The 24,912-nt window shown below is 36.7% G+C and overlaps 1 protein-coding gene across 6 annotated transcripts in view; it reads left to right on the top strand.

Annotated features, from left to right (window-relative positions):
- The window catches only part of ATG7 (autophagy related 7), a 218,895-nt gene that overhangs the window by 42,146 nt on the left and 151,837 nt on the right, over positions 1 to 24,912 (top strand). For all 6 annotated transcript variants that reach the window (XR_001594500.2, XM_016125396.2, XM_036218756.1 and 3 more), the window contains 7 exons: positions 5,516 to 5,604; positions 7,236 to 7,357; positions 11,274 to 11,364; positions 12,133 to 12,277; positions 16,867 to 17,025; positions 23,029 to 23,223; positions 24,441 to 24,644. Coding sequence is in view for 5 of the 6 variants with exons in the window: in XM_016125396.2 (XP_015980882.2) it covers positions 5,516 to 5,604; positions 7,236 to 7,357; positions 11,274 to 11,364; positions 12,133 to 12,277; positions 16,867 to 17,025; positions 23,029 to 23,223; positions 24,441 to 24,644 (1,005 nt within the window). In the remaining variant the exon portion in view is untranslated. The remainder of the gene's footprint in view (positions 1 to 5,515; positions 5,605 to 7,235; positions 7,358 to 11,273; positions 11,365 to 12,132; positions 12,278 to 16,866; positions 17,026 to 23,028; positions 23,224 to 24,440; positions 24,645 to 24,912) is intronic.

Raw genomic sequence — 24,912 nt, forward strand, 5'->3', positions numbered from 1 at the left:
GCCTAGTGTCAAATGGGCTCTGTCATTTTCCTGCCCAGATGCTTGCTTTTTGTATTCATACGTGCTTCATGTGGGTAGGAGAGATACTTCAAAGCATTTTCACACTTACCTCCCTTTATAGGTAACAATAGATTTCTCTTTAGCAGTTCATTCCTGCTCTGTAGCTCATACTAGGTCATGTTGCTCTAAGAACTTATTCCTGATTTTTTCTGCTCAACTATCTTTCTTCCTCAGTGCCTTTGTAGTGTCAGAAGTATGCATCCATTTGTAGCGTGTAATGTAATATTCTAATTTATATAATTTAAATACCACCTAGTCCCAGCTCTAGATCCAGTGAATATTTGATAAACTAGAACTTATCTGTTTTTCTGCCACTTAAGAAAAGATAACCTTGAAACCAAAGATAGATAACTATAATGGTGATAGATTAAACTGAACAAAGAGGTCAGTGAAGTTAACTACGATAGAGTTTATTTATGTTGTGTTATAGTTATCATTTATTGAGTGCTTTTCTTGTCTCTTTGCTAAGTGCAGGTAAGAGTTATCCTATAGATGAGAAAACTAAGGCAGATAAATTGCTGAGGGTTGCATGAGAGTAACTTAGGACATTTGATAAGAGCCCAGGTTTGAAAATTAAAATTAAAACATTGAAAATTAAAACTCAGACTCTCTGTATGAATAACGTTTTCTGTATTGATGTTGTCTAGGTTCTTTCTAAATAAAAATCGAATTGCCTTTAGATACCCCATAAAATTGAACTTAATTTAATCTGTATTGTTTTGTAACCTGTATAGGAGTTTTTTCTTTTTAATGTTCTAGAAAGGTCTATAATTCTGGAGCTAGAAGGAATCCTTTGAGATAAAATGATTCAACCCTAACATTTTACAGGCAAGTAGAAAACTTCCCCCGAGTCTTAGCTGCAGGATTAGAACACATTCCTACTGGTGTTCCAGCCAACTTGTCCTTTTCCCTTTTCTTGCTGGATATCAGAGGTGTAAATGCCTTTGATGAATTTAAAAAAATGAAGTTGAAGTAATGATTACTTAATAAATACAGTTTGTCTAGCAGATACTGTCTATCACAATTGACAGAGGGAAACAAAATAAGGTGTTTCAGGTGGTGGCAGTGACCCACTGGACCAGAAGAACTCTAGGAAGGCAACTTCCTCATTCAGAGGGAGCTGTAGGCCGGAGATCTCATTCTCAGAGTTCTCTTGCTTCTCATAGGAAATCCTCTTTTGAACCATGTTCTCGCATTCTCACCCAAGAGAATCCCAGTGTTAAAATATTATTGAATGGAGGACCTGTGATGCTGGGAAAGGAAAAGGAACTGGCTAGGGTGCTGCATCATGTTTTATATGTAAGCTTCAGGTCTCTGTTGGTCAGACATCACCGTTCCCCCTCTAGCTGCTTCCCAGGATTCCTGCCCAACATTGGAGAGGAAGGAGAGCTTTTCATATATCGAGGCCTGGAGAAATTGACCAATTCTGTCATGTATTCAACAGATATTTGCTGAGCATCAGGTACTGTGCCAAGTGCTAGCGATGGAAAGATGAATACAATAGACACTGCTCCTGCCCTCACAGAGTTTGTAGACCATCAAGAGAAACAGATATAAAATGCATCCTGTATTTTCTCCATTGTCAAATGCTGGGTTTTTTTTTCGTAATTTTTCTAACATCGGGAATGTCTTAGCAATTATTGTGTATATTTACTGTTGTAGTGTTTCTGCTTTCTTTCTATCCATTTTGAAAGTTGCACTTTATAATCTATGGTGCCTTTGAATCAAGAAAATATAGAGGTTCAACAAATAATCAGTTACCATAAGGAAAAATATAGGGCGCAATGAACCCTATTTTAAGCAGGCGCTTTTTTCTCCTTCTTAGACTCTAGGCAGCTAGTGCTGAAACGATAGCGTGCATAAGAATCACACGGAGAGGTTACAGAACATGCAGGTATTGTACATAGGGAGATTTGGGATTGGTTCCTTGTGGTACAAGTTCAAAGAGCTTCCCAGGAAATTCTGATGCAGGTGGGTCTGTGATGGCCCACATTTGAGAAACTATTGCATACTCTCAAGCAATGATTTGAAGCCTGGCTGCACATTAGAATCACCTGGGGAGCATTTAAAATAATTAATGCTCAAACCACACCCCATGCTGATTAAATCAGAACCTCTGGAGGTGGGACCCAAGCAGCGGGCTTTTTGAAAGCTCCCCAGGTGCTTCCCACCCACATTCAAATACGGGAACCAGGGCTAGCTAGAGAGAGTTGAGGAATGAAGCAATAGCCCTCTAACTTCAGTGAGCATGGGAATCACCTGGGTCCTTGTTAAAATGCAGATTCGATTTAGTAGACCTGGGGACAGCTTGAATTTCTGCATTTCCAACAGGCCCCCAGGTGATGCCAGTGCTGCTGGTAGTGGACCACATTTTGCTGAATGTGGGAAGGCATAAAATCAACCCACAGTTTTCAAGGTAATGAAAAATAATCCCGCAGACTTTTTTTTTTTCTTTTATCTACAAGAAGATTCTGTATGATTCCCAAATTTAGGTCCATGAACTAGACCAACTGCATCAGAATTACTCAGGTACATTATGCAGATACAGATGGGTAGGCCCACCACTGGAGATTTGGAGTCACTAACAATGATATGAGTAGTGCTACACGTGTGCAGGGCTTTTCATGTTCAGGACAATCTTGTTTAATCCTCACACAACTCTATGAAGTAGGTACTATTATTTCCCCCATGATTCAGATGAATGAAACTGAGGCCTCAAGGATTTGACTAATTTGCCTGAGGCCATTCAGTAAGGGGCAGTACTCAGAATAGTCTTTGCAAGCTCTATTTTTAAAAGTGCCGTAGGTGCAGATGTTTTATCTCCCTGTGGAGAAGGTATTTGCAAATAAAGGTATCATGTATTTCTTGAAGGATGGTTGTTCACGTGAATCTGTTTGTATTGAATTAAATATGAATCTATTTGCATTTAAGACTCAAAAATGCACCTAGGCAAAAGGCTTCAGTCTTAGGGATAAGAAAATTTATAGCGGAGAAGGCAGCAAACATTTTCAAAGAATATCTTTGAAATAATGCAGTAATTATCTGATAAGACAGTAATAAAACGAGATTTATTGAGCAGAGATGAAGACTACTCAATTGTCCTTCAATAGGAAATGGAAAAAAGTTGTGATACCTCGATACAGTGGAATGCCATTTAGCCACTACTGACAGTGGTTGTAGAATGACATTGACATGGAAGAGAGTTCACAATAGAATAAGAGGTATAAAACAGTATTTGTACCATGATATTATTTTTGTGTAAAAGTTATAATAATAATATATTTATGTAAAGAAAAAAGTTAAGGGAATTTATACCCCAAATTGTTAATACTGGTTCTCTGAATAGCAATGTTTTGTTTATATCCTTCCTTCCTTCCTTCTTTTCTCTTGTCTTTGTGTCTCTTTCATCTGAATATTGGTTAAGCTCCTTCTTTGTGGCTGACATTGTACTCAGCACTGTGGAAAATAAATGGAAGTGTTTGGGCTGATCCCATTCTTACAGAACTAACTATCTAGAGTAGCCAAAGTTTATCTGCCATGTTTTTATTTAACCCACAGCTATATCTTTGGGTTAACTTATGGTTCTCTTTCAACCATCTTTCCTCCCTCCCTCCTTTCATCCATCCATCCATCCATCTTTTTTTTTCATCATTCAATAAGCATTCACTAAGTATCTGCTGTGTATCAATGAGCTGATCATGAAGAGATACTACCTGTTCTCTAGATGCTCATTATCTCCTTTTTCTTTTTAATAAACTTTTTATTTTAGAATAATTTTAGATTTACAGAAAAGTTGCAAAGATAATGCAAAGTTCCCATATACTTTCACCTTGTTTCAGTTTTCTCTAGTGTTATCAGCTTACATTACCATGGTACATTTATCAAAACTGAGAAACCAACATTAAGTATATTGCTATAATCTAAACTCTAGATTTCATTCAGATTGCACCATTTTTTTTCCAATAACATCCTCCTTATCTTCCAGGATCCAATCCTGGAAACTACGTTGCATTTTGTCGTGAGGTCTCAGGTCTCATCTGGTCTGTAATAGTTTCTCAAATGTTCCTTATTTTTGATGACCTTGACAGTTTTGAGGAGTACAGATTAGTTGTTTTGGTACAATGCCTTTTAATTTGGGTTTCTCAGATGTTTTCTTATTAGACTGGGCTTTTGGATTTTTGGGAAGAATACCAGGTGAAGTACCCTTTTCATCACATCATGTCAGGGGGTACCTGATATCCATAAGGCCTCCTTGGTGATGTTAAACTAGATCACTTAAAGTATTATTTGCCAGGTTTCTTCACTGTGAAGTTATTATTTTTTCTTTGGATGTGATTCACTAAGTCCAGCCCACTCTCAAGGAGAAGAAGGAGTAAGCTCCACTCCTGGAGGGGGCAATATCTACATACATTGTTTGGAGGTCTTCTATAAGGAAGACTGGTTCCTTTATTTTCATATATTTATCCCATCATTTATATCAGGACGACTCATAGATATTTATTTTATACTATGGGGTATAATTTAACGCTACATTAGTTATTTCATTCCTCAAATTTATCCAACCTTGGCTGTTGAGAGCTCTTTCAGTTGGCTCCAGTATCCTCTTGACATGCCCCCATCCTTTTGTTTATTGGCACTTCCCTACTTTCTGGTATACAAGATGCTCCAGGTTCATCTTGTATTTTCCCTGCATTAGCCCTATAATTTGGCACGTGTCCAAGGAATCCTGATTCCTTTTATTGGAAAGTGGTAATTAGAAATCATAGCTCGGTGCTCAGTGCTCATTGTCTTTTGAGAGGAAGGAGACAGAAAAAGTGAAAAATGTTATATATAATTAACAAAGAGCTGTGAAAGCAGAGAGGACAGAGTAACTACTTTCGCCAAGGGGATTCATCACTGAAGAAATGGTATTTGAAGTTGAGTGAAGTTTTCCAGATAGAGGTCAGGGTTGAGGGGTTTGGTAGTGAGAGGAAAAATATGTCAGAGATTAAGAACATCTGGCTTTTTAATTTGATCTGACTGTAGATTTACAATTGTAGTGGCCCTTCTTTGATTTTCTCATTATATAAAAATTAGCAATTTTCACAGATTACATCTCTTTAAAAGATGATTTTCTCTATGTGAGCCCTGAGAGCTGACAGGTCACTCACCCTCCCTTCCTTCTCTCTCTTTGTCTTCCTTTCAGTCTTTCTTCATTTTAAATGTATCTGGTTTCTACTCTCTGTCAGGTACAATGCAAGGTACAGGGGGTGCAGAGAAGAATTTGACAGCTCCTGCCCTCAAGAAGTTCTGTCTAGTGTGACATCAGTTTGCTTTCTTCTCTTCCCTTTAGCCCTTCACCAAGTGTCTAATTGTTAATGCTTTTGCAGAACAACATAAAAAGGGGAGAGGAAGTATTAGCAATGTCTGTATTATGAATCTGACATGATACTCAGGAAGTCTTTTCTGTTCACAGATAACAATTGGTGTATATGATCCCTGTAACTTAGCACAGTACCCCGGATGGCCTTTGAGGAATTTTTTGGTCCTAGCAGCCCACAGATGGTATTTACGTGTGTGTGTGTGTGTGTGTGTGTGTGTGTGTGTGTGTGTGTGTGTGATGTGTGATGTGTGTATATGTATCTGTCTGTCTGTGTCTGTCTATACGTTTTTGACCATGTATATGCCTATATCTGTATCTCTGTTTTCCCAAATGTATTTTTTTCATTTCTGGCATAGAAACTAGATAATAAATAAATCAGTAAATCAGTCATGATCCAATTTCCATCAATGGCGAGCCACTAAGCAGGTCTATTATGGAGCTTCAGACTGTGACCAAAGACATTTCAGAGTATGGCAAGGCAAGCTGCCAGAGGTCCTAAACTTGAAATTCTCCAGCCTTCCCTTCAGCTGTCCGGGTTGCTTTCAGATAGGGTTTTTCTGTTGCTACCAACCTCCTTTTTATCCTAATCCTAAAATAATCTAAACAGGATACCTTTACATTTGAAAAGATGGTCAACATCATTAATCATCAAGGAAATAAAATATAATGTTACTACTTATTAATAAAGATAATAAGCTATAATAATGAGATAGATACTGCTACATAGCTGCCAGACTGACTTAAAAATGATAATACCATGTGTTGTCAAAGATATGGAGCAATTGGAACTCTCAAACACTGCTGGAAAACTGGTAGTATATATCAAAGTTAAAAATATCTGTAGCTCAGAAGCTGCACTCTCAGGTATATAATGCACATAAATGCTCACTCAGATACAAGCAAAACACATATACTGGAATGTTTATAGCAGCGTCGTTCTTAATAACCCAAAACAGTGAAGTGGATAGTAAATTGTGGTGTATTCATTGCAATGGAATGCTATGTTGTAGTGAATCTGAATGAACTACTGATACATGTATCCATAGAGATCAGTTTTAAAAGCATAATGTTGAAAAATAAGCTTAGATATAAAAGAATACATACTCTATGATTCCTAAATCTTTATAAAGATCAAAACAGGCAATAGCTATATATGGACTTAGAAGTTAGAGTAATAGTTACTTTTGAAGTAGGTGGTTAATAACTAGGAGAAGCCATGAGACAACCTTCTTTAAAGTTAAGATTTGTGTACTTGCCTTTGTGTATGCTTTACTTGAGTAAAAATAGTTACTTAAAAAAATGAAGATTTATAGCTTGTCCCCAGAGAGAGAATAGTTATACTTCCTTATCCAGATGGTCAGTTTATATAGTACACATTGGCTTCCTAACTGCTGACTGAGGTGTGGTTTCATGGAATGTAAGCTCAGATGAAGAGAAGGGTGACCAGAAGAACGCATGCATGCCTTAGAGGTTCTTTTTAATGTCTTGTGAGCTCTTTTTCTTCCTTAAATTCTGACAAATTTAAGATTCATTTGTCAGAATTATTTATGTGCAATGTGATTGTTATATAAAATTCACCTAGAAAGAAATCACAGCCTATTCAGCCTTCAGCCTCTACACAGTTAGACAAAGGAACCATACATGGATGTGTTCAAAATCTCAAAGTTTAAGGCCATCCCCCAAGGTGTCAGGCAAGCGTAATTACAATGAATTGAATTCTCTCCAACTGGGTTTGCTGAAATTCTTATGTGAGCTCTTTCTTTTCTTTCCTTAAAAAAAAAAAAAAAAAAAAAAATCTGGGGCCTGATACCAGGAGTAGCTGTTTCTCATCTGTTGAAGTTCTTTGCTTCCGGGACCGCACCATGCAGGGGGTAAGAGATATCACTCACAGCATCATCTTCGAAGTGAAGCTTCCAGAAATGGCATTTAGCCCAGGTAATTTGCCATTTTTTGAGAATGCTTATAATTATCATTAATCAGAAACTGAATCAGGTTTAACTTTCCTTTCATCCTTTCACAATGGCAGCAGAAGGGAGAGAAAAGTACAATTCCTTCCTCTTTGCCAATGGAACACCTCCCTTGAACTGAGGGCAGCACTGCTATTCAGACAGGAACAAAGGCAAAGATTGTCCTGAGAAAATTTCTTCCAGGCAGGTTTTTTAGTTTTAAAGATTCTTTTTCCTCCCTCTAGTTTTGTTTTTGTTTTTTTTCTTAAGACAAAATCTTTATTCCTGATCCTTCTTAAATGAAGAATGAAGTATTAATGCATTGACATACTTATTTGTTACAAACTTAAAGTTGTTTGTGGACCTTTTCTCCATACAGTAAACCAGTGAGCAAAAGTGCCATTTCTCCTTCTGTATTAATGTTCTTCACTTGGTCCTGTGTGGTAGACATCACTTATTAATCCCCTTTCATAAATTAGGAAACTTAAGCTCAAAGGCATTTTACATAGGTATGTGTATGTGTATGTATAAATATACACACATTTATATTTATATATAGGTCACAGAGAACACATATGCAAGTTTGAGTAAAATAAAGTTGCTAATAGTTCTCACTTTATGGAATATCCCATATGAGGAATCTGTATCCTGAGTAAAAGACAGTGCAATGCCTGGCATGTTATAGGTGCTTCATAAATGCTAACTTATGTTAATTTCCTATCTCAAACTAAGCCCAGCACTCCAAAATTATCCCTCAGATTGTTGTGACTTACATGCTTTCCAGAGTACTTTCACATACATTGTTTAATATACTCCTTACAATGTCCACATGGTTCCAAGGCACATTGCATTCTTTAATCCACAGGTCATGTGCCTTCAAGTGTGTGTGTGGTTGGGGGTGTTAAAATCTCTTCTGTGATGTCCTTTCCAGAGTGCAGAAGTCAAAAGGATCCAGGATTGGCACTGATGACATTTTATCAGTGAGTCTTGGCTGTAGTACTGATAAATGTCTTAAACAGACTTCTCAGGTTGACAGAGAGAACTGCTTGGTTAGGCAAAGGAGGAAGCTATTTACCTTCTTAGTTTAGAGCCATAAGAAATTCATTGCCTTCGGCTGTCTTTAGATATTTGCATTTGATTTAGCACCCTCTTCTGGCACATTCTAAAATAGCTTTGATGTGATGTGGACTTACACACTGCACCTTTGTTTTATTAAGCCACAACTTGAGGATAGTTCTAGGGGAATGAGGTTAACCAACAAGTAATGTCGGCCTGGTGTATAGCTGGCAGTCCACATGCATCTTCCACACTTCACTTAATCCTGCCAACCTCTCTCGGGGAAGGCATTTTTAAGATAAAGTCATTGAATAACTTTTACTCCCCACTCCCAGTAATATTGCTGATACCTGATGAAGCTGGCAAACCCAGGAAACACTGTACGTTGCCATTTGAAAAAGAGGTTTTCAATAGTCCAATAATTCCTTCAATACATCTTTTTAAATACTTGAGTGTAGATTATTTCGTTTAAGAAAAGCAATTTTTTTTTCATGTGACTTAGTGTCCCCTCAGCTATAAATTTTATAATAAATAAAAAAATCTTATTAGATTATTTTATATCAGAATGTGAGCTGAAGGTATTAGTATGGCAGAACTTTTTAATATTTTTAAGACATCCCATAGTTGCAATAGCAATGGTATAGCAAGTGTACTTTTAAATATCTCATGTCTTTTTTTGCTTCTCATGGTGTAGCCAAGCCCACCATTGCTCATACAGAGACTGTTCTGGCAACTGGCTAAAGGAGGCAGCAGACACTGCTGAGAGTGGGAGAGTTCTCACTTTAATTCCTGTCTTGGATGTGCTCCTGCTTGCCCAACTGTGGGAAAACAGGTCCTAATTTTCCCCTACAAAATATTTTCTCAATAATTTGGGGTGTGTCTTATATAGTTTATATAGGGGCAGTTATGCTAGATTAAATATTCTCCTATATAGTATTTTTTTTTAATCAGTAAGTTTAAAATACATCCAATTTCCTTAGACATTGACATAGCATTTTGAGTACAGAGATCTTTTAATTTCAAATGATATTTTGTTTTTGCCTTATGATTTCCTATCTGTAACCATATAAAGCTTAGGCTAGAGTTATGAATTGCAGTACTAGACTGTTCTTATCAAGTTTCTTATACGATGTATTAGAGAAGCATTTTTATTTAATGTAAGAATTATTAGGAAATCAAAATGTGATTTAATAACAGGTTTGAACTTTTCCCCCCCCCAAAAAAAAGAGTTTTGAAATCTTGACTTTTTAAGAACTCAAATCTATTATATCAGTTTTAGTTTTTCATGACATTAAAAATAGAACTACACCAGAGGCCCAAGTTAAAATAAGAGACATTTGTTTTCTGGCTTCTTACTGAGAATGATACCCCCAGCCAAATTGAGGCCCAAGTGAGTTTCAAGGATAATTAGCCCCATGGCTTTCCAACTGGTCATCCTATCTCTTCTTTTCACAAAGAAAATATTGTGTAAATGAAATCAACACTTCCTAGGTCCCATAATTATATTAAGCAATACTATTTTTTAAAAAATAAAGGTCAAAAGCTAAAGAGTTCCCAAGAAAAGGAAAATAGAGGTGTTGATAGAAATCTGAAAGTAGGAGAATGGCCAAAGAACCCCAACGTACAATTAGAAACAAAATTTCTCCCAGTAGTCCCATACATCTTAACTCTTAAGTCAAGAAGTTTCTGTTCCTTCAGAGACTTATTCAAGGCAGCCATTGGAGGGGATGATGGAAGGGTAAGTTGTGGCTTGGTGGATTCCCTGTGAAGGAGTTGAGGGATTTAGGGAGAAAGAGACTGAAGTCCTAGGATGTGGGGAGGATAAGAGAGTGGCTACACCCCATCAGCACTTTTCCACTAAGGATGCCACATTTCCATTAGGGTGAGGAGGTAGTAGGAATATTCTACAAAGCAACTCGGGTTTTTAAGAGGATTTTATAACAGTAGAATAGAGCTGCATTTCCTTGAATGTGTTACCAGTGAAGAAGGGAGATACTGAGAGAGCCAGGTAAATTTGGGAGACACAAAACCAAATCAGATAAAGTGGTTCCTTTACTGCAGGCTTCTCAGAGCTTTTATCTTCCTCATTTGTGACATGAATCTCCAGATTTGGTTGGTGGTAGGAAGTGGGTAGAGAACATAAATATGGATCTAGAGGCATTTCCCACATCTGTTAGCCTCAGGATCTTTATCCTCTCAGCATTGCATGGGGCACATACTGAGAACTAATAGAACTGGAATTATAGAGGTACCCGGAGCAGAGGTAAAAAGAGGTAAGTCGGAGAAGGGGAAAATCTGAATGAATAAAGGTGAACTTAAATGAGAGGGCATCTTAACAGAGGGACAGTCCTCTTGGACTGTGATCTGCCCACAGGTAGTACACAATGATGGAGTTGAACAGCTGAGCAGAGGAACGTGATAAGAAAAAGAAACAGAAGAGACGTACTGTTCACATCCCAATGGTAACTTCAACAGAAGCCGTGCTGCCATCACACCGGCCTGTCCCCTGAGATAGTGAACCCTCCATAGGGTTATACCAATCCCAAATATGACTGTCTTTATATGAGCAACTTGCAGTAACTGCAGAAGTCAAGGCAACTCAGGCTAGACTTGAGAGCTATTTGAAAAGTCCCTCCACAGGGAAACTGTGCTTGGTCTGCTGGGCTCTAAACAAGATTCCTAGTAGCCAAGAAGATAAGCAACTGAGGGAAGGAGGTGCCCATTCAGGCTCGAGAACCTCTTTGAGAAAGATGTGCACTAAAAACTTACCAATGAATGGCTGCCTTGCTGCTTGACTTATTTGTTTTTATTCCTGTCTCCCTCATTACACTTATTTTATTTGTCTTAAGATTGTCCCAAAGCAGTTGGATGGGAAAAAAACCAAAAAGGAGGCATGGGACCAAGGATGGTGAACCTCAGTGAATGTATGGACCCTAAAAGGTATATTTTGAAAGGTATTTTCTCCAATGGGGCTTTTGCACACACTAGGCTCTGTTAGGCCAATGGCATTGCACAGGTTAGTGCAGGGGGTGCCATTCACATGAACAGCGAGTGTTACTGCATGCTTTGCTGCCTAACTCTTAATTTAAGTTTGGTTGTGGGAATTAGTATTGGTGATAGTTGCCCCATAGGGCACACAGTTCATCTGTTCATCTAGACATTCTAAATTTTGTTCTTCAGTCTCCAACTTTTGGACCTGTAGACCTGCCCCAGGTTTTAGTCCTTTACTCATTTCCCTTTAGTTTTGTCCTATTAGCCTACATTGAAGGACATTTAAGAAATATTTCACAGAAACCAGTATTGTATTTAAGGAAGGGTATAAGTGCATCCTTTATTGAGGAGATTTAGAAAACATTTCTCTGTTTTCAGTATTAGGAAATACTTTTCAGCAGCTGGTGTGTTTTTATATATAGATACAATGACTCCTATTACCAGCCATGCTTCTCTTTTCATAGTGGCTGCTAGGAGCTCAGTATCAAATATGTAGCTGATCACTAGCAATTGCAGAGGACTACAATGGCGTGCATTCTGTACAGTAACCTTTTTCCTCTCCACTTACCCTCAAGTTACATCTTGTCTTCTCTTTGATCCTGATTTCCTAGAATTTGTTTCTTGTTTTCTCATACAGCTCCTTCCTATCTAAAAAGGACAAGATCAAGGCACAAACGAGTGATTGACTGAAAAGATAAATAATTCTCTCATTTTCAGGTTAGCTGAGTCATCAGTGGATCTAAATCTCAAATTGATGTGTTGGAGATTGGTGCCTACTTTGGACTTAGACAAAGTCGTGTCTGCCAAATGTCTGCTGCTTGGAGCCGGCACCCTGGGTTGTAATGTAGCTAGGACACTGATGGTAAGTTTGTGGGGACTGAATGGCACCTTTAAAGTTGTGGCTTCTCTTCTATTTTACTATACTTGATGCCTTCCATCTCCTAGATGCCCCTTCTCCTCTCTCCCTCTCCCCTATCTGCCCTCCCTCTTCTCTCTTCCTTTTTTCTTTTCTCAATGTCTTTTTAATAATAAAAGGAATACATGTTTTTATTATAAGGAAGGAACAGAAAGTTTCCCTCCAATTCCATCCCGAGTCCCATTTCCAAGAATTAGGCAAACTTCATTGATTAGTATGCAGTATATCTTTCCCTGAAGTTAGTGTAAACATACAGACATTTGTTGGACATTTGTTGCCTTTGGCTTTACTTATTTATTTATTTTTACAAAAATTGGATCATAGCATACTGTCTATAACAGATTTTTGTTTTTGACTTAATAGAACAATAATTGTGGCCCTCTTCCTATGTATTTCATATTATAAATACATAGTATTTTGTTGTATGACTATGTCCTCTGTTTATTTCATCAATTTCAGCATATCTTTCATTTAGAAGTCCTGATGAAATGAACATTTGTATACTTATATCTTTACATATTCATAGGATTATTTTTTTTTTTAGGAAAATAGCCCTAGAAGTAGAGTTGCTATATTGGAAAAAATGTTCAATTTATAGTTACATATATTTTTCCCCAAAACTTAGTTACTTTACAAAAGCATTATGCTTGTCTGTACTCCTAGAAACATGTGAAAAACAGAGCTTTTAAATTTACATTTCTTTAATTAGTGAGGGTGAGTCTTTTATTTCTTTCATGAATTTTATTTCTTCTATTCATTGTTCTTTAGGTTGTTTCTTTTATTGATTTGGAGCTTTTTAAATTATGAATATTAACATTTTTTCTGTTACATGTCTGTTATATGATGCAAATTTTTTTTTCTCAACTTAGCCATACAAAAGTTTTAATTTTATATGATTAAATATGATAGTCTTTTTCTTTGTGGTTTACAGAACTCTTGTTTTTATGTATAGATCTTTATCAGTGTGGAATTTATTTTTGTTATATGACGAGAGGCAAAGATCTAACTTCTTTTTCACAAAGCGGATAGTCATTTGTCTTAATGGCATTTATTCAATAATGCAAATCATAATTTTTCTACATCTATAAAACACAAAATCCTCTTATACCTGAATCTCTTTATGGGTTCTCTGTTTTGTTCTGTTGTTTATTCTTGCATTCTTACTCACAGTTTTAATTGAAATGATAATGAATTTATAGGTCAATTGGGAAGGATTGTCATCTTTACAATATTGATCCTTAGTTCCAGAGGCAATATATTCCTCTTCAACTTTTGAGAACATCTTTCTCTTTCTGTAGTGTTTTCTTTATTTAGATCTAACACATGTCTTATGCAGTTTATTTCGACATATTTTATCATTTTTGTTCTTTTAGAAATATCCCATTAAATTTTCCAGTTGACCGTTACTAGAATTTAAGGAAAATAGTGAATTTTAAATGTTTGTCTTCTATCTAGTCATCTTTCTAAGTTCTCTTAATTATGATAGTTTTTCATTTCATTCTTTTGAATTTTATAGGTTGTTAAGTATTCTTCTCCAATATTTATATCTCTATATTTTTTCCTTGTCTTAGAGGATTGGCTATGACTCCACAGTAATGTTGGGGGAATAGCAGTGAAAGTTGGCATCCTTGTTTTGTTACTGACTTTAATGAGAAACCTCTTATTTTTACCTTTAATTTTGATTTTCGATATTGGTTTCTGCTCAATGCTCTTTTTATATGTTAAGGAAATTGATTTCTATTTCTAGCTTAGTGTGAGTTCATGTAAGAAATAATTGTTGAGCTTTATCAAATACATTTGTCAAGCTAATCAAAGTACTCTAATTTAATTGAGCATTCCTAGAATATATCCTGGTTGTTCGCAGGATCTTATTCAAATATACACCTGGATTCAACTGGTAATATTTTATGTACAATTTTTACATCCATATTCATAACTCAAGTTAGTCTACAGTAATATTTTTCTTTGTGATGTCTTTGTATATCTTGTAGCTGTTATTCTAGCTTTATAAAATAAACTTAAAACTTTCTGCCTTTTTTTGTGCTCCAGAACAGTTTAACTATATGTCTTATGTGTTCCTTGATAGTTTGGTAAAATTCAGTTACAAATCCAGCTGGGCCAGGTACCTTTTGGAATTGTGTTATTGGTGGGGGAAGGGCATCTGGGAACTTTTAAAAATGTTTTTATGTTGATTGACTTTTTAGACTTTATGCCACCTTTGAGTCACTTTAGTCATGTTGTTTACCTAGAAAATCCATTTTGCCCAAATTTAGAAATTAATTGACATAAAATGCCTATTGTATTTTCTTCTTTTAAATCTTATCTTTTTTTAATCTTTCCACATTCTTAATGTTCTTTTTTTATGTTTTTTATTTTTTTCTATTTTTCAGACTAGCCAGAGAAGCTTGTCTATTTTATCAGTTTTTCAGAGTAGGTCCTTAATTTACTTATTAGTTCTATAATTTTTTTTTGCTTTCAGATTCGTTAATATCTACTTTTATCTTTATTAATTTTTCCTTCTTTTCATGGAATATATTTTATTGTTATTTTCCTAGCTTCTAGAATTAGGTGCTTAGATTTTCTTAACATTTTTTAAAATTACAAAGTCAATATAGACCCATTACACAAAATTCATAAAGCGTCAAAGTTATTAAATAGGAAAAGAAGGTACCCATTTTTCTATCACTTCTTCACCTATTTCCTTTCAGCGTTTATTTAATATATCTTTTAAAACCTTATTTAATGTATAATACTGTCTCCTGTTTTTATCAATTAACACTATAAACACTTTCCCATGACATTAAAAAAGATGCTTATTAGGCCTTTTTAATGGCTTTAGAATATGCCTTCTTGTATAATGAAACAATTTACTGACACATTCCCCTAAAGTTAAGTATTAATATTAATTCCAGTTTTTTACATAAGTACAAATTTTTACATAACTATAAATTATGTTGCAGAGAACATCTTTGTCAGTATTTTAGATTATTTCTAGGAGAAATTGCTAAATGTATTTCCTTGGGATAGATTGCTGAAAGTAGGTCAGAGGATGTAAACATTGCAAATTGCTTCCCGGAAAAATTACACCTGTTTACATTCTCAATCAGTAAAACAGGTTTTTCACCACCATGTCCTAACCAGCATTGAGTGTTGTAATTTTTTTAATCTTTACAGATTAGCCATTTAAACTGTGTAGCATTCCAGGAAGCCAAAAGTTAAGTGTGAAAGTCTACCTGCATGTGACTAACCTATGGCATGTTTATAATTTATCTGGCATTCTTCCCACTGCCCAGCATGTTCCCAGACTGCCTTCCTTGTTATCCACTCAGCATTGGCTTAAGGAATGCAAAAATAGTTCAGAAATAAAAATTTCCAAACCAAGCACAAGTGACTTTTGGATTTTCCATACCCTTATTCCCCATCCATTGTAGATTACTTAGCTGGTGAAAGTCACTGATAAAACTGGATGAATAGATCAAAAAGTTACCAATGGGCCTCAAAATAACAGCCAGTCTAAACTATGCTTTTAAAAGGATGAATTCTGGCCTGACTTTCTCAACCCTAAAAACAAATCTTGGGTCTTCATTGATTGTCCCCCTAGAATCGTCAGTCTAATTGAGTTTCAAGGTCCCTCACAGAAGGATATTGAAATAAGAGAGCAGAAGCTTAGCTTTATAGCTAATCATGTTAGAGCTTCCCTTAGATCATTATGCTTATTTATGATCTACTGAAATACACATACCACCACCTCAACTCCCCCTCCCCCAAAGTTGGCATCTTCATTTGGTTCCAATGCTAAAGATCTCATTCTTTCCCTACTATTAACTAGATTTATGACCTTAGGTGAGTCACTTATCTTTCTGGGCTTTAGTTTCCATCTCTGTTAAACAAAATAATAGGACTAAGGATTTTAGAGATCCTATTTAACTTTAAAATTGTGTGGTTTTATAAGACTTTATAGGATATGTAATTGAAGTATATGAAATTATGACAACTATTCCTGAGAATATAAATTCTAGATTATTAAGGCTTTTGCCTCTTGGAGAAATAATACAAAATTTTCTACAGTGTTAAACAGTGGAAAGTAACTTGTAAATCACTTCTCTGAGGAGTTAATTCAGGTTTTAAGTGAGTTTTAAGATGAACTGTTATTTATACTTAATTATTCCTTAGGGGAAAGCAAAGACATTGGAGGGTATTGCTAATTCTTTTAAGACAGCAACATAGACAGTTCTGAGACTCACCTCAAAATCTTTTATCTGGTGCCACTGTCAAGCATAATGAATTATTAGAGCCACTCTGACATTTCTTAGTCTCATTACTACAAGAAACTAGGCACTGAGTATATATAATTATTTTGTCTTTTAAAGGAAAGTGATATTCTGTTTATCAAAAAAGAATTTGCACAATTCAGTTTCAAAAGTTTCCTGTATTTTGAGGTTCCTAAGCTGTTCCAAAGCAAAACCCCTTTAGAGATTTCAAGAGAGACACACTGGGAAACGTTCATCAGAAACATACCAACTGTTTTCATACAGGGGTGGGGCGTCAGACACATCACATTTGTGGACAATGCCAAGATCTCCTACTCCAATCCTGTGAGGCAGCCTCTCTATGAATTTGAAGATTGCCTAGCAGGTGGCAAGCCCAAGGCCCTGGCTGCAGCAGACCGGCTCCAGAGAATATTCCCCGGAGTGGTATGTTGATGCTGTTTGGAAATGTCATAAGTTGTCTCCTATGTCTTTAATGTTTAAATCTTGGGGAATGAGACCCTGTGGTATTGGTGAAAGACAGTCAGACATCTGTCACTTAACTACCAGGCCCTAATCATGTGGCTGAGCCTCTGTTCCCTCATCTCAGAGATATGGATTAAAACACAAAACAAAATCTCATATATTATTGTAAAAATTAAATGAAGAATGTATGAAAAGTGTTTTGCAAGTTACAAAGCATTATTTGACTTTAAGTAGAGGAATTTGGGGGTATGTATTTTTATGTCCTGCCTTGTTCCAAAGGGATTTATGGTGGCTTAGATGAAGGATATTATTTTCTCTCTATCACCAGTATATAAAGATACATAGAACAGGTTTATGAAATTAAATTGAATACAAGTCTGTGCAGAAGAAAATTTGGGATAAATATTTAGCTTTTTACTCTATTTGCTTCATATTTTTTAGTTGGATCATTTACTTGAAAAATACCAGATAATAAAAGACAAGTCATTCAGCTCATTTGATTCAAAATCTTGCCAGTTTTTTAAAGGTCTATCCAGTAAAAGATTCTGTATCTTGCATGCTTATTCAATTTATCTGACAGAGGTTAGATTAGGTATCTCTGAAGCATCTGCTCATACTTAAAGTGCCACAAGAGACTCTCAGCCCTCCCTAAAAAAAAAAAAGCTTGCTTTCTCAAAGTTCTGTTTACTCATTATTCATTCATTTTAGAAGTCTTTGCTTTAGAGGTCACTTTAGAGGGAGGCAGTGCATATTCTTTGTTCATATGAACAAAACCAGTGTACCTGAGGAATGTTGTTTATTAGATTTAATTCAGTAGTACTGATTGAGCACCCACTATGTGTCCAGCAAGGTGCTGAATGCCAAAAGAAATAAGAAATTACAACCCTGACATTGAGGAGGCATATCATACATCTCAACATCTCAGTAGCTTACAATTATAAATATTTATTTCATGTTCACAGGTCTGCAGGTTGGCTATGGTTTAGCTGATGAGTTAGGCTGGACTCCAGGCTTCGAGTCAGGTTCCAGTCTGCTCTATATGTCATTATTTCAAAATCTAGATTCAAGGAGCAACAGCCATCTGGTCCTGCTCTTATGGTAAAAAAGGTGGAAATGTAAAAGCATTGGTGAAAACTTTCCATACTTATACCCTACTTAAAGTCTCAGCTCAGTAATGGCACTGTGCAATGTCCTCCATCTCCATTGCCAGAGTAAGTCATAGGGCCACACTCAAAGTCAATGTGATTGGTCAGTATACTCTGCTTCCCTAGTTGGAGTTCCTGCAAAGTCATATAGCAAGGGGTGTGGACATAGAATTCTATTAGAGGGAGGCAGTGCATATTTGAGAAAAATAATTCAGTCTATTACTGAAGAGTATTATGAACTATTCTTGGGGCCCAGACAGTCTTGACTTTGAATTTGAGCTCTGCCATTTTTTTGTTGCCTGAGATTTTGGCTTGCCCAAATCCTAGCCATTGTCTATGCGCAAGTGCAGTTTCCCCTATTTATTTGTTGTTATTCTATTACTTACTCATTTATCAAATATTTAAGGCCTACTCTGTGTAAGGACCTAGGAATAAGACAAAGTTCCCCCTCACCCACTTGGAGCTTATAATGTAGTGGGGGAGACAGTTGTTAACAACTAATTTCACAAATAATTATAACCGGAATATGTACACAAAGCAGGAGCTCATTTGCCATGAGAATGTTTAACGGGAAGCCCTGACCTAGACTAGACTTCTGAGGAGATTAAATCCCGAAGGATAAGTTAGCTAGACTAAGGGTGGCAGAGCTCTCAGTACAAACAGCTGAGGTGGGAAGCATGCTGCTTCTGTGGAACTGAAAGAAAACCAGAGTGGCTGAAGCCTGTAGAGGTCAAGGAAGACAGACAAGAGTCTGGGGCAGAAGCAAGGACCAGATCGTACTGGGCCTTCAAGATCAAGTTCAGCTTTTCTTGAAAACATCAGCCCACCAGTATCAAGCCTTTTCTTTAGCACTTACATTATATTACTCTATTTTCCTGATTGGATTATGAAGCCCTTGAGCCTAGGAGCCAGGTCTCTTATACTTTTATCTTTCATGCTGCAGAACCCACCAAAGTACTAGTGTAATTTATCAAATTTATAAAAGTACTTGGGAAACTGTTTTATGTATTGGTTAGCCAGGCTTACCCATAAAGAACATTTTCTGTATATGTTCAATTTAGTATAGTTTTTTCATTGAACAAATACTTAGTCATTACTTTCCTTACATCAGGCCATGGCCAGAAGGCTAGTCCTAAGTGAACAAGACATGAAAAGAACTGCCCTGCTATAAATACCATGCTAAATTTTGAGGTTGATTTAATTGAATAGGGAAAAAAATCATGACCTTTAATACATCAAATAGCTAATTGAAATAACCGTTTTCTTTAAGGTAAGGCAAGAAAATGTAGTGTTATGGAGCCACACTAGAGATTTTAAAACCCAACTCTGGATATCTGCTTCTAACCCTGATAAGTAACTGATATTGAGCTAGTTCTACCATAAACAATTATGCATTTGAGTAAAATATATAAAATGACTCTCTTTAGTCAGTGAACTATAGTCAGTAAAAGACCGTGATCCTAGACAGAAAGGAAAGAAAGAATGTTTGTCTCAACTTATTGCATGAAGGTACTTTCTGACCCATGCCAGAGGCTGTGGGATATTCTTGATCTTGGTAAGCTGAGGATACTGAGATCAGAGTTCAGAGCAGTTAAAGCGGCTGGCATTTGCAGGGCAGAATATTAGACATGTGGGAGCTGTGCAGAGAGGGAGTTACAGAAAACTGTCTAGGAAGCACTTTGAGTCTTTGACTGAATATCAGGTTATACATGCTCAGGACATGACTTTGTAAGTCAGGGCAATAAGCACAACCATTCTGCTGTGAGAATGGAGATACCAGAGCTCCAACGGGGCTGGGAGATATTGGAGTCAAACCTGTCCAGAAGGGAGAGACATCATTGAATACTCTTGAGCCCTTCAGCAACACCCCAGTAAGGCCATAGAACTAAACGTAAAAGCTAAAACTGCAAAGCTTCTAGGAGCAAACAGCTTAGTGATCTTGTGATAGGCAAAGATTTCTTGGGACCTAGTGAGAAAATGGATAACTTGGTCTTTATCAAAATCTAAAACTTTTGCTTCTCAAGATGCCATTAAGATAATGAAAAGGCTGGCCAAAACTGAGAAAATACAGTAGGTATATTTGGCAAACACCTTTTATCCAGAATGTATAAACAACTACTATCACGCAACAATAAGATGGACAAACCATTTTTTTAAGAGGCAGAAGCCTTGGACAGGTACTTATTTCATAGTGGAGATTTATAAATGGCCAACAAACATGAAAATGCTCAACATCAATAATCATCAGGGAAATATAAATTAAAACCACAAAGATATATCACTACTCACTAAAATAGCTAAAATTAAAAAGACTGACAATGCTAAGTGCTTTTAGGCTATGTGGAGCAACCAGAACTCTTCATAGTTTGCTGATAAAACAACCTCTTTGGAAATCAGTCTGGAAGTTTCTTGTGAAACTAAAAACACACCTATCTAATGACCCAAAAATTCCACTTTTAGCGGTTTACCTAAGAGAGATGAGAACGTATATAAACTAAAATAGCAGTCCTCAACATTTTTAGCACCAGGGACCAGTGCTCCTATGAGAATCTAATGCCCGATGATCTGAGGTAGAGATGAGGTGGTGATGCTAGTGCTGGGGAGCAGCTGCAAATACAGATGAAGCTTTGCTTACCTCCTGCTGTGCAGCTCGGTTCCTCATAGGCCATGGACTGGTACCGGTCCATGGCCCTGTACTAAAAGACTTACCCAAGAATGTTCATAGTAGTTTTATTCATAATAGTTAAAATTTAGAAGTAACCCAAATAACTATCAATAAGAAAGTGAATGAACAAATTGAGGTATAGTCACACAACAAAAAGGAACGTATTATTGATACTTAACAATATGGATGAACCTCAAAAGCATTATGCCGAGCAAGAGAAGCCAACCACAAGTATATACTGCAAAATACCATTTATATGAGGTTTGAAAACTGGCAAAACGAATCTAGGGTTGAAAAAGTCAGAACCGTGGTTGTCCAGTGCAGGTAGGGAGTAGCAGAGTAGCAGGATTAACTGGGAAGAGGCATAAGAGCGCATTCTGGGGTAATGGAAATGTTCTGTATCTTGATAGATACGTGCAGTGGTTAATCTGCAATTTGTCAAAACACGTTGAACTGTCTGAACATTAGAGATCTGGGTATTTCACTTTCTGTAAGTTATACCTCACCTTAGCTACACAATGGAATCATCTGGGAGTTTTAGACAATAATGATGGCTGGGCCCACTCTCAGAGATTTCGATTTAAATGGTGTGGAGAAAAGTCTGGCATTAGGAAATTTTAAAACTCTGGGTGGTTCTAATTTGCAGCCAAAATTGAAACCTACTACGTTGAAACTTGCTGAATTCCAGCCTCGGGCATGTGGACCTAAATGGTAGGCCAAGAGTCAGTCCTAAATGTAGGTTTACTGGCTGAAATTTTATTGAGTAGAGATTTATTTAGGTTAGTAGAGTGGATGTGGATGAGGATCTATATTATTCAGAAGGTCAGAATTGGTATTGAGTAACTATGCTTTAATTATCATTAAAATACCTAAATAATACCTTTTTCAATCAAGTTACCACCATTTAAAATGGTTTGTCCATTGTAATAAGATAGTAAGTTATTATTATATCTGCAGTTGTTGTATTTCTTATTGTTTGTTACAGTACTTGATACACGGTAGGTACACCGTAATGAATGAATGAATGGGGTCCTGAGATTTGTTTTTGTGATGTTCTCGTTGTTAAATTGGACTTGTTTTGATCCTTTCTTCTATCTAAAATCCTTTCTGCCTGACATCGTTTTCTGCTTTGCTTGCAACTTTTTTCTTTATTCTTTTTAAAATTGTTGTTGTTGTTACTATTGTCCCTTTCTTGAATTCCTGAGATTAGGTTTAAAGTTTAAGATTAGGAGAAAATAGCTCAGTGTACAAAATAGATTTTCCTTTGTAAAAGGACCTACTTGCCTTGTCCCCTGAACTATTTTTCCAGTAGGTAAGGGGTTTTGACAAATGAATTGAAAAAGCTGATGTTTTCATACACTTCCTGTGGCCAGCTCTAATAAAGAGATTAAGGGTGCAGTTCGTGATTCTAAAACATTTTCTTTTCTGTGGGAAGTTAATGTCCATGGCTTCTTTGGCACTCATATGTGACTCACTGTTAATCTGCCAAGACCCTATGGGGCCATCCAGGGCAAATGGTAAATAACAGAGCTGTTCTAAAGCCCCTGTGATAAATGCTGAGTCCCCACACTTCATGAAGAGAACTCAGGTTACTGGACAACTTCTTTTGGTTAGGGAATGAGGCTTTATTTCATTTCAGCACTTCATTACCACATAGCCCTAAGAAGATTAAGACAAGACTACAAATCATTGTAATCTCATGTGATTTTTGTTATAACATCCCATTTGAAGATGTTATACACTAAGAAAATGGAGAGGAGGAAAAGTTTTGGGAATAAGTAGAAAGAGATAGCTTGGCCAGATGGATTTGAGCAGGTGGAAGGCATTTTGGTGAAGTTTTTTGGCCTCAAATTATAGGAAAGAGCCAAAGATATAGTTTTCTCCAGGGTTTTCCTTGCCTCAGATGGGAAGTGTCCCCTGACCACTTTGAAACTAGGATTCATATGTCTCTGTTTGCTGCTTTATCCAGCCTTAGGGATTCTGGAGTAACAGGCCAAGGAGGTCTAGGATGCAGAGGTGAAAAAGTGGAAGGCATAGAGACATTTCTGGTGCAAGTGACCATGCATACATGCTTGTAGCTATGGGGAGACATGGGCTTTGAGATATCACCTAAACTACTGTTTCAGACATCCCTATATCTGGGTGTTTCCTTAGAATGCCAGAGGGTTCAACATGAGCATCCCCATGCCTGGACATCCAGTGAACTTCTCCAGTGTCACCCTGGAGCAAGCTCGCAGGGATGTGGAACAACTGGAGCAGCTCATCGATAGCCATGACATTGTCTTTCTGTTGATGGACACCAGGGAGAGCCGGTGGCTTCCTGCTGTCATTGCTGCGAGTAAGAGAAAGGTACAGTGTGGGGCTCCTGTCTCTGGTTGTGATTCAATGCACCATCACCCTAGAAAGGAGAAGTGTCCCCAACTTGCCCTCCCTCCAGAAAAGAGGTACTTTGTATGACCTAGCAACACAGTGTCGAAGAGCTTCCACTGCAGACTGTGTCAAAACTGTCATCCAACATAATAAGTTTTCCTTTATTGTTTAATTTTTATAACCCTTTGAAGTACTCTATACTAGAAGAGGTACTCACACTAAAATGTAAGCTCCAAGAGAACAAAGACTTTGTCTTATTCACTACTATTTGGTCTGTGACAACTTCAAGGGCCAACAGTATTGATGGTTAAATAAATCACAGTACATACATATGATAGAATAATATGCAGCCGTTCATGGTTATGTTTTCAAAGAATTTTAATAACATGGACAATACCAAATTTTGTTAAATAGGAAAGATATAATATTGTATGTATATTATATCAATTATGTTTATATATAAACATTTAAATCTATGTCTGAGGGTAAGGTAAGAAGAAGTGAGAAATGAAGGGAGAAAATGAGAGAGAAAGGGAGACAATAACAGGAAGAAATATCTTTAACTATTAATAGTAATGGTTTGAGCTGTGAAATTGTTAGTGATTTTTGTTTTCCGATTGTTTTTCTTCATTTTTCCAACTTTCTGTATAATCAGAAATTTGGGAGAATAAGTTAAATTACAACTAAGAAAAGTTCTTATAGTATGAATGCAATAAACTGTCCTTAAAAATTTATGTGGAGGGTGAATTGTATAGTATGTGAATTATATCTCAATAAAGCTGTTATGAAAAAAATCAACATAGGTATGACAGATGATAGCATAATGGTGGAAAGAAGGAGTTTGAGAAGAATTGAGATTTAGTTTCATAATCCTACCTCTTACCGGCTAAGTTACCTTGAGCAGGTTATAGAAGTAAATTCTCTGACTTTCAACATCTTCATCTGTAAATAGGAAATGTTTGCTGGGAGTTTTAAATGAAACTAAATGAGATAATTTATATTAATCACTTGTCAAGTCTTTTGCACTTAATAAACCCTCAGTATTGGGTAGTTTTTACCAATATTCTAGAATTTAATTTCATTCATATGCATATACATATGAAATAAATTTTAAACATTGATCAAATATGAAATTAACCAAGGATTAAAATACAAATGTCCCTTAACTCTAATCTTTTATGCCTTGAAACCCATAGCTGGTCATCAATGCTGCCTTAGGATTTGACACATTTGTTGTCATGAGACACGGCTTGAAGAAACCTAAGCAGCAGGGGTCTGGGGACTTGTGTCCCAGCCACCCAGTGGTACCTGCCGACCTTCTGGGCTCGTCACTTTTTGCCAACATCCCTGGCTACAAACTTGGCTGCTATTTCTGTAATGATGTGGTGGCCCCGGGAGATGTAAGTGGATTTTTTATGGTTCTAAATATTTCCTACAGCCATCTTGCCCACTAGGGCAGAGACTCAACTCTTTCCTTTATGACTATTTAAATACTGTCTTTTAACAAAGAGAAGAATTCTCCAGTTTGGGGGTTGGCATTATCCCACTGTGAGCCTTGATTGGCATCATCAGTTGTGCACAGTTGTTCCCTATTCACCAATAAAAATGCAGCAACAAACCATTTTAGTGCAACGCTCAGCAAGGAAACTGCTGGATAGACTGTGCTCA

This window comes from Rousettus aegyptiacus, unplaced genomic scaffold (assembly GCF_014176215.1).
Source record: "Rousettus aegyptiacus isolate mRouAeg1 unplaced genomic scaffold, mRouAeg1.p scaffold_m13_p_4, whole genome shotgun sequence".
In the NCBI taxonomy this organism is placed as follows: Eukaryota; Metazoa; Chordata; class Mammalia; order Chiroptera; family Pteropodidae; genus Rousettus; species Rousettus aegyptiacus.